General features: G+C 36.5%; 1 protein-coding gene across 1 annotated transcript in view; it reads left to right on the top strand.

Moving 5' to 3' along the window:
• The window catches only part of LOC107668096 (potassium voltage-gated channel subfamily KQT member 2-like), a 32,509-nt gene that overhangs the window by 7,221 nt on the left and 14,414 nt on the right, over positions 1 to 10,874 (top strand). The window contains exons 2-10 of the mRNA XM_016459885.1: positions 5,013 to 5,103; positions 5,718 to 5,844; positions 6,349 to 6,524; positions 8,296 to 8,424; positions 8,791 to 8,901; positions 9,001 to 9,096; positions 9,412 to 9,506; positions 9,667 to 9,729; positions 10,286 to 10,315. Of these exons, the coding sequence (XP_016315371.1) occupies positions 5,013 to 5,103; positions 5,718 to 5,844; positions 6,349 to 6,524; positions 8,296 to 8,424; positions 8,791 to 8,901; positions 9,001 to 9,096; positions 9,412 to 9,506; positions 9,667 to 9,729; positions 10,286 to 10,315 (918 nt within the window). The remainder of the gene's footprint in view (positions 1 to 5,012; positions 5,104 to 5,717; positions 5,845 to 6,348; positions 6,525 to 8,295; positions 8,425 to 8,790; positions 8,902 to 9,000; positions 9,097 to 9,411; positions 9,507 to 9,666; positions 9,730 to 10,285; positions 10,316 to 10,874) is intronic.

Here is a 10,874-nt window from a genome sequence, read left to right as displayed (position 1 = left end):
ACCTCAGTATTCATAAAAGAGTAGTCGAGAAGTTCCCGGATGTCCTACTGCTTCTGCCCAGCTTCTTGAGTGCTCGTCGATGGATACTTTTCTATCCCAGGAGGCCACGCGAGAGGATACATCATAAAGAAGAAGAAGAGGATGCGCCATAATCGAACATGACAAGCTGGGTTTTTTGGCATGGGAGCTGAACACACAGCAGCCAGAAATACAGCTTGGGTGAGCCCGAAATAAAATTAACAATTAAAAAAAAAAATCATAATAATAAAATATGAATAGAGGCGGGACTATCATCCATGTATGATTAGAAACAGTTGGTGGCGGTATGTGCCTATGGTGCGGAATACGCCAAAAAATTCCAAAGAAGAAGAAGAAATTGGCAACACTGCTGGCTGCACACTTGCTGCTCTGCTCGTGTTCATCTTCAGTTCTCTCTTCACAGCAGTTCAGACAGTGTACTGTTTCAGTAAATGAATTACTCCGGGATATTGGTTTATTTAGACTCAGAGGGAGTGTCAGCCACGTAAAAAAAGTTAATAACTTAAGTAATTTGTAGATTAATGTTTACTGGAGACGCGAACCGTTTCAAAAGATTCAGTCCGATTTGGTGAACTTGTTCAACCGGTTCACTAAGAAGAACCGGTTAAATCGAACGATTCGTTCGCGAACCGGACATCACTTGCTTGTCCAAATACACACACTTGCGGTCTTTGCACTTGGCCACTTGAACACTTATATGACGTATTTCCCGTATTTGGCCCAAGTTTCCAACCATGAGTATCAAAACAATACACAAAACGGAAGTACCAAGTACTACTACGATTATTGGACATGTAGCGTTTATTGTAAATACTGTACCATGGTACATTAATGTAGTAGGGTTAGCCTACTGTAGATACGATTCATCCGTGGAAAGTAAATCACTGTACTGTTTGCTAACAAAATATGAGCAGTAGGCTACTGATGAAATGCTTCTGACAAAGACTAGCCTACCTACCTTTTTTCTTCTGTCCAAATAATACAAGTTATGAACTACTGTGAATCCTTATGAGGCTTAATTTTATTTCCCACTGGCCTGTATTATATTTCTCCATCATTATCTTGCTGAGCTGTCCCTAATCAAAACTCTTTACAGATGAAAATTTCTGTAGTAATTTGGAACCTGTCCTCAAGGATTCTAATAGGAATTTAAAGAGAATCAAATAAGATCCTGTAGGATAAACTGAAGTTCTTGCATGTTATTTATTACTTTTTGAGCCTGATATTGTGTAATCATTATAACTAAATAATGTTTTTTTTCTGTTTGGGTAGGGAGCTTAAACAGTTTAGACCGTTCAGTAGGAGTTATAAAGATTTTCTTTAAAATTCTTTTTGATGTCCTTCAGGTACATGATATTCCTATAGATCCTATATTTCTAAATATCCTATAGGATTTGTTTCAAATTATGACACTTACAAACCTCTGTATTTTTTGGTTGTAGAGATGAAATTGGTCCTGTGGTTGAATCTTAAAGCAAGGCGTATACAGCATCACTTATTCTGTAGCCTTTTAGAGCTCCATTACCTCAAATGTCTTTGAGATCCATTCATCTTTTATGACGCCTATAAACCAATCTGTCATAATGCAGCATCATAACCTCGGACTGTATCGTGGCTGTATCATTCTGTATCATTCTGAGTGGCTGTAAATGTCTTTGTCCGCTCTGCTGGTCATGCAACCCTCATAGAAGACTCCCACTTCAACCTGAGACATGAATGTGAGTTCTGAAGATACATTATTTATACAGTCACCATTCTTATTTTACTCTGTCTAGTGTGCGTGCACACACACACACACACACAAACACACAGAGTGCAGTGCAGTGTGCTGACTTTGGCCTCTTTAAGTGTTTTTTTCTCTCTCTTTCACAAGCATTAAATGCAAAGATAGCACTTTGCATTCTGTACAGACTCAGCTAAGCCTTTATTTCTCAAGCTTGAGGAAAGGGGTACAAGGAGATATTTAGAAGTGGTGAATGCTTTGATATGCGAGTGAGTATTTGTGCCTTATTGTATATGCAACTTCATTTTGCTGCTAGTCAGTTGTTGGTAGCTAATGCAATCAAAAGGGCAAGAATATAATATTCTATTATGTAATACACAACAATATACACTCACAACTCAAAAAATTGGGGTCAATAAGATTATAAAAAATTAATATGAATTAAAAAAAAAGATCAAAAGTGACAGTAAAGACATTAGTGATCTTAAAGACAATTTCAAATGAATGTTTTATTTAAAAAAAAATACTAATAATAAGTGGTTTTGTGCACCAAATCAACATATTAGAATTATTTCGGAAGGATTATGTGACATTGATGAAGACATATAATTTTTACTGTATTTTTAATGAAATAAACGCAACCTTTGTGAGCATAAGAGACTTCTTTCGATAACATTAAAAAAAATCTTTCCAACCCCAAAATTTTGAACGGTATTGTAAACTTTTAAGACATTACTTAATTGTTATTTAATGTGAATTCCGATTTAATGTCACCTAATAACAAATCATTGTATATGTGCTTGGTTCAGTCTGGAGAGTCTCGTTTTGAGAGAATTGTACTAATGGGGTGAATGAGGCAAATCGATTTCTCTATTACCTTATTCACTGCAGACTCAAAGAATGTGTCCTTGTTGTCTCTTTGTTTGACAGGCCCGTATTGTATACTCCGCCTTACAATTTCCAGATTAGTCTGTGGCTGGTGCCAACATCAAGAGCAATAACCAGCCTGACAAAGACAAAAGGGCTTAATGATGACTATTTGTTTTTGTGTTTATGTAACTGGTTTGTACTGTAGTTTTTTTACATTTGATGTTCAGATATTCAGCAGTATTACAAATAATGAGTGTCAAAATGCTATATTGTTGCTGAAGTAATTGCAGTTTTGCTTGTGCTTGATGCCTCTGTGGTCAGTTTGTCTGTTTGTGAAAATCTTATTAGATTTTCTTGGGTCGCACTTTCAAAGCACAAAGTTTGTAAAGCCCCTTACCTGAAGGCAGTACATTCAGATCCTAGAGGTTTGCATGTCAGCAATCATCAGCATCAGTGAAGTATAAAACTCCAGTGTAGCTGTATTAATGTCAAGTTTGTAATAAATGACTTCCTTATCCTCTGAAGCCACTACATGGCCACTACAAGTCCAAACCATCTGAGAGCAGGAAGGTGAGCAATCATTTCTCATAATGTGATGTGTTGTCAGGTGTCTGATGTCACTGGTTCTGCACGACTCAGCATTTTTTGTCCATGCGTAATGAGTAAAGATTAGAATTCCTGTGAGGATTCTCGTTTGAGCTGATTGACTTACCATTGACTTTCTAATCCTCGGTTTCCCACCTTTATTAATGCAGCCTTCATTTATTCACCTCTGGCCTCATTCCCTTTAGGACCAGTCTGTTTTACTGCTCTCCTTCTGTTAGATTGTTCCAAATTAGCAGATTAGTTTCTGTTATGGCATATAATATTAATACCTTGCATAATGAAGAAGTCTGGAATCCTGCCTAATTTATTACTCTCACAGGGCTTAAGTCCAAAAATGCAGATTCACATAGACTCCGGGCCAATGACTAAATATTGTCTTTGTAAAGTGAAACTGTCCACTGCAATGGTATAAAAAAAAAGATAAATAGTTTTGTTAAAAGATTAAATTTGAAACAAATGTCAACTAAAATGAACAAAAAGGAATGCAAACAACACAAGAACATGTACACTACCGTTTAAAAGAAGAATGACGCCAAACTTTAACCCTCTACCGCACGCATTATGATAGACCTATAGAATTCCGATTTTTTTGTGGAAGTGACACGGACTGGTTCTTGTTGGTTACTGACGTTTTAGTTTGCTTTCAGCAACTACCGACAAGAGACGGCAGTCTGTCAGAAATCTCGCCACAGAAAAAAACTGCATGTCATGTGACTTAACCAAAGCACATCATTGGCTAAACTAAGGTCTTCTCTTTCCAACAAAAAAAACGAGAATGTTCTCTTAAAGAGACAGTGGCAAGGAAATGAACACAAAGAGCATGTTGCCATATGGCCACACCATGCGGTAGAGGGTTAAATAAAAATCTTACTGACCCCAAAGCATATTATTCGCAAGAATTTGTAGGTGCACCTCAGATGGAGCTGCAAATTATAATCATGTTTCAAAATAATTCAGGGATTCTCAGCAGCTATATCTGCAGTATTTTAAAAATTAGTATGTTATATATCAAATAACAGTGAATAGGGTTTTGTTTTTGTTTTGGAGAAAATAGAATGAAACGGGGACCTTTATTTTCTTCTCTGAAGGTATTTTTTTCTACTCATTGAAGACATTGCACCGGTTATTTGAGTGCGTTCATTGATTGTGTGATGGTCGAGATTCCCTGACATTTAACTTTATCACACAGCGCCACATCTCGCAAATCATTGTTTGTTGCCTCTCTAATGGTGTGAATCGGGGCAAAACCACTGCAGGAAAATGTTTTGGAAGTCTCCAGGTAGCTTTGGATGTCAGTTCAGAATATTTCTGGTTCCCCCCAAAGTTTTATGTCAATGTTTTTATCTGTGATTGTTTTTTTCTCTCTCTCTCATTGTACATGGGTGTGAGGCCCAGAGAGGTTTTATGCTAATGAGACTTTCAGCTATTTAGTCAAATTTCACTTCACTCTCCTTCTCTCTCTTCAGGGATTTATCTGCAGAGTGTCAGGAACTCTCCTAGGATTCTTGCCTCTCTCAAGCCAATATTTTTCCTCATAGATCACAAAGCCAACGATAGGCCCAAGAGGGCCCAATTCCAATTAAGTGTCTAAGCTCAATGTCCTTCATGAATATGCATCAACTGCTTTATCCAAAACAAATTATATCAATGAATAACTTCTAATACTGAAACTTACTGTATCAGTTGGAGCTTGTTCAGTTGCTTTGATATCTCATGTGAGAGAGCAAGCCAGCGTTCCATTATTGGTTTTATTTACTGCTGTCCTGTCTTGCAGGTTTCTGCTGGTGTTTTCCTGTCTGGTTCTGTCAGTGTTCGCAACGATCAAAGAATACAAGAAAAGCTCTGAGAGTGCCTTGTACATCCTGGTTTGTATCCGATCCTCGTTTAACATGATTTACTGGCAGAAGCTGATACATGGTAGTGATGCTGTCAGGTTTTTATATCAAACACTTGTGTGTGCACATTGTAGACACTGTAGATCACAGTAGATCCTGTTCCACATTCTAACAGAACATGACAAGTAGGACATTATCCAGTGGTGATGTGAATTGCTGTGAACATGACACTTTATAGATCTGTTTGGGTCAGTGTAACAGTAGCCATCAAGCACTTACATACTGCTCTTTTAACATAAAGAGCTTGGACGTAGTGTGATGTGTGTATTTTTGATTTGTTACTATTTCTTTTTTTCTTTTTCTTTTTTTTTCTTTTTATAGTAATAAGTTTCATATCTATTTGTTCCGTTTTGTTCATCTCATTTGTTAACAATTTGACTTTTATATTATATTATATTATACAACTAAGTTTTAGAATTTCTGTCAAATACCAAATTTGAAACAATTCTGTTCTTGACATGAATGATCATTTATTATTTTTATTTAATATCATTGGGCATTATATTACATTATAACTATATGACTGTATATATAAGGCAGCACAAATAAATGTCAGTAAGTGGATATGTCTGCTGTCTGTCCAGGAAATTGTGACAATCGTGGTGTTTGGTGTGGAATATATTGTGCGGATTTGGGCAGCCGGCTGCTGCTGTCGCTACAGAGGATGGAGAGGAAGGCTGAGATTTGCACGCAAACCCTTCTGTATCATCGGTTAGAAAATCATTTCAGTTTTTTTGGTCTGTTCTGATTTTCTTCTATAATGCATGTTTCCTCTTCTCTCTCTCTCTCTCTCTCTCGCTATTCTTTCTGCTCAAGAGACAATAAAATCTGCTTTGCCAACTTTTACTGGGGCAGTGAATGAGAAAACTCTCTGAATTATGGCACTTGATAGACTGGATGCCAATGCTACAGCAGAATAATGTGAACTCCATTAATGCATGATTTAAAAGAATACATAATGCCAGTGAATATGAGACTGATCCCAAACACTTTTTGCAGTTTATTTGCAAAGTCCATATGGTCCAATATTTGATTTTCACAACATCTCAGCTGAAATATAAAGTCCAATTATACTGTCATCATCCTTGAGTGCATTATATGAAGGATGAGGAAGAAGGGAGAGAGAATTAGAAACATTTCCTTTCTAATGTCTTAAAGGATGACAGTCATTTTGGGGAGTGCATTTGATAATTAATATACACTCTTGTTCTGCAGATATCATGGTTCTTTTTGCCTCGGTGTCTGTGCTGGCCGCTGGCTCACAGGGAAATGTTTTTGCCACCTCTGCCATTCGGAGTTTGAGGTTTCTTCAGATCCTTCGAATGCTGCGAATGGACCGCCGCGGTGGCACATGGAAGCTCCTGGGATCTGTGGTTTATGCACACAGCAAGGTGACCAGTAATATGTCTATTCTTATGATAGAGTACATTTTTCTGTCCACACTGAAAGCAGAAATTCTGTGCAATAGGGATGGGCGATACCCCTTATTTTGTTTTCGTTACGATACCGATATTTTTCAAGGCAGTATCGTCGATATCGATACCGATTCGATACTTCTGCACTAAATTTTTAAATTATGAAATTTATGAAATTATTAATTTACTAAGAGTAAAATGGGTAATGAAAACCACTTAACTTTATGTTTATTTGAATAGTTATTAGTCACTAAGTGTCACAGTCTAAGCACAAACACCACTCTTCTGCATAATGATAACCACAAAATTCACAAACATTACAGAAACTGTCCAACATAACTGAACATTAACCCGTTTAATCCCAATTTTTTTCCCAGACATGAAAATATCCAAATGATGTGTCATTAGTAACCCTTTGAAATAATCAATAAGTTTTTTGTTTTTTTTTGGAAAAGTGTGTGGATTATTATTATTTTTGTTAAATAAACAAAACCACTGGTAAATAAAATGCACCTTAATATCGATATTTTTTGTTTGAGTATCGATGCTTTCGATACTCGCGTCAGTATCGATATATCGATACTTCGGATCGATACGCCCATCCCTACTGTGCAATGCAAAACAATCACTGTATCAAACTGGATAGTTAGGACAAAGTGTTAAACACCAGATCATTTGTTAAACTCATGTATTGATTTTCTATCAATACGCATACTGTATGTATAGACCAATGTTTATTTATGTTTACATATGGATTTGTGTGATGAATGGGTAGTAAATGTGTACTAATTGAACACCGAGATTGCTAAAGTTCACATTAAGTAGGTTACTGAGTGAGCATATTTCCACCAGTCTGCCATTTGGGTCAGTGGGCAGCAAATTCATTACTATTCATTAGTTTCTATTACTGGAGAAACGATATCACTCCGTTTAGTCTGCAGCTATTAAAACTATTCAGTGGCCTTAAGCACCCCGTGAAATGTTTGAAAGCAAATTTCTTTGCTGCGTTCAGAGATTTGGACAAACCCATTTAAAGTAGTCTTTTAATTTACATCATAACCATAGCTTGCTACTTGCTATTGATGGTCGGTGAAAGATTGTATTGTGTAACAGGACATTATTTATATATTTTAGAGAGCATTTTATTTTGCAAAATGTAGTCTAGTATATGTTACAAAATATTACTTAAGTAAATGCTGTCTTTTAAACTTTTCTTTCATTAAAGAATCCTGAAAATGTATCACAGTTTCTACGAAATATTATGCAGCACAGCTGTTTTAACTTTGATATAATAAAATAAGTTTCTTGACCATCAAATCAGCATATTAGAATGATTTCTGTAGAATCATGTGACGTGAAGACTGGAGTAATTTATTTATTCCAGGAATCCGCCATTACAGGAATGAATTACATTTCAAATATATTCAAATAGAAAGCTATTTATTTTTCCAATTGTAATAGTATTTCACAATATTACTGTTTTTACTGATTATTAATGCTGCTATGCTGAGCACTGAAGACTTTTTTCAAAAACATTTAAAAATCTTACTAGCCCCAAACTTCTGGTCTCAAAGTAAAAGATGTGGACTAAAAGGCACAGGTTAATTCTTTTTGATTTAGGCATCCATGGAGCAGTTTGAAAAATAATCTTTATATGGCATTGCATGCAGTTAGCATGTTTTATTTTAAGTAAGAAATGCATCACATGTTCTTGATGTAACTAACATTTTTGAATCCCTAAATGTAGGAACTCATTACGGCGTGGTATATTGGATTCCTTTGTCTTATCCTGGCATCTTTCTTGGTGTACTCAGTGGAGAAGGATGACAATGCAGAGATGTTCGAGACCTATGCTGACGCCCTCTGGTGGGGGCTGGTAAGTGCTACAGCTTCATCCAAGCCCACAGTGTCTGCTTCCTCCATCTAATCAGATAAAATGAGAAGATACGACATAGTGAAACAAGACGCTGCTCAAAGATCCATTTCACAAATGGACCAGTGCCCTAAAAGAACTGGCAGCTCCTCTTAGGCTCCTTTGGCAGATCTTTTCACTCCAGAGTAACTTAGAGTAAACTAATTGTGGACATTACTCCATAAACTGGGCTCAAGGACACAACAGGATCCCAACATGGGATTGAACTTATAACCTCTACATGACCATCCTAGAGCCTTACTAGAATATATTATTAGTATATACACATAAGCTATGCCATTGTTAAGCAAAATCATTTCTGTTCTCTAGATCACTCTTACAACTATCGGTTATGGGGACAAGTATCCTGTCACATGGAATGGGCGTCTAATTGCTGCCATGTTCAGTTTGATCGGTGTAGCTTTTTTTGCTCTTCCTGCGGTGAGTTTAAACCAAAATGATGTGTTGAGCATCTCTAGTGCCTGACTTCAGTCATGGCTCACAAACCGTTGTATTGCTGCACTGTTTTCTCTGTTGCAGGGTATCCTGGGCTCAGGATTTGCTCTAAAGGTTCAAGAGCAGCACAGACAGAAGCATTTTGAGAAGCGTCGCAACCCTGCTGCAGCTCTTATCCAGGTCAGACCTGTAACTCTAGTGTAATTCACACCACACACATTTTGAGTAAATCAGCATTTGTAGGCCTTTCTGGTGTCTATAAATGTGCTTACTAATATAATACAGTTGGACTACTAATACCATATTTAGTTGATGTTGACTTTGCTATGTTAAAAAAAGATATATTGAGTACCATCTTTCAACTTTCACTCTCATCAGGTTTTCTTTGATTTAGATGGCTTGAAATGTTGGTGGTTACTGCACACAGTTATGTATTACTATGGAAGTCATTTGCTACCTTAGAAGTTAATTTCAATTATTTTTTCCCCACATCAGGCCGCTTGGAGATTTTATGCCACAAATCTTTCCCGGACAGACCTGCTGTCCACATGGGACTTTTATGAGCAGACTGTGTCGGTCCCAATGTACAGGTAGTCAGTCATCTTGTAGACCACTGTAACTGTAGATACTGTATTTTAATGACCCATTTCTTGTTTGTTTGTTTGTATGCTGTTTTTCTATTTATATTAATTCTCAATAGTGTTTTTTTATATTTTAAAAGTCTTTTCTCTGTTCTGCCTCTACCTAAAGACTCATCCCTCCTGTAAATCAGCTTGACATATTAAGAAGCCTGAAGGGAAAATCTGGTTTCAGGTCTGGTAATTTTACTAAAGAGCATTTGAAATATTAAAATATCATTGTAAATAATATTAGAATTATCATATCTAAGAGGGGTCTAAAGTCTGAGACCACATTGAAAATCTGTAAATAATCAAATGTTTTAAATCTTGTGCAACAAAGAAAAGTTAATGACTTAATGCAGAAGAAATTCTTCAGATTCAGCACTATTTCTAGCTCATTAATCAAAGTGATTGATTATGTGACTCTTTGTACACATGGTCAGATGTTTTTTTGCCTCCAGTGCTCTTTATATCACATCATGCTTGAGAACACAAGGCTTTACACAAACTTGTAGTTTATGCAGCTGAAATGCTAATCATTTTCACTCAAATTGTTATGCTGATAATATAATAATAAAAATATATTAGAAAAGAATGGAAAAAAAGAAAAAAAGAAAGGCAGAATTTTCATTAAATCTCTCTGCCTTTTGGACTTCACTGTATTTGTGAATGTTATTCCTGTTTAAAATGTTTGTTTGTGGTGTTGCCTGCTTTAATCTCATGTCTTTATTGCTTCTCTCTTTCTAAAGGAAGGACTCACAGCTAGAAGTGACTCCAAGGTTTGTTGTCCTGGATTTTTCCATAGAAACTTGACTATTCCCAAATCACGTCACTCAAAAACTCATTCAGACATATAGAGAATCGTAGTTTCAGATCACCATCATTGTTCTTCAAATGAGAAAACAGCCCGTATTGCTGTATTTGCAATCATTTGAAATTACAAATGTTATTCAAAGACAACCTGGTTGCACTTTATACTACAGTATCTTCAAGTGGTATTTACAGGGAGATAAACTGGCACAACATAATCAATGCAGTTTAAAGGAACGGACATCTCATTAAAGAAAACAATCACACTTTGGTGTTCTGCTCTGTAAAAGACCTGCTATTGCAATCCTGTAAAATCAAGTGCAACCTATGACTCATTCAGTTCATTTCATTCAGTGTAACAACACCTAGCTCCAACTCTGTTGGCTTTTTTGGGGGGGTTTAGGGGGGGAAATACCTCTGATTTTAGGTCCCACACTTGGACATGGCCTAAACCATTTTTGACCGCTGCTTGTATAATCTTTTCTCTCTCATGACCCACTCCAACCACATTCGCAGTAGTGAGATTTC

This window comes from Sinocyclocheilus anshuiensis, unplaced genomic scaffold (genome assembly GCF_001515605.1).
Source record: "Sinocyclocheilus anshuiensis isolate Anshui unplaced genomic scaffold, SAMN03320099.WGS_v1.1 scaffold1024, whole genome shotgun sequence".
NCBI lineage: Eukaryota > Metazoa > Chordata > Actinopteri > Cypriniformes > Cyprinidae > Sinocyclocheilus > Sinocyclocheilus anshuiensis.
The sequence above is the reverse complement of the archived record's forward strand: the minus strand, read 5'-3'. Positions and strand labels throughout refer to the sequence as shown.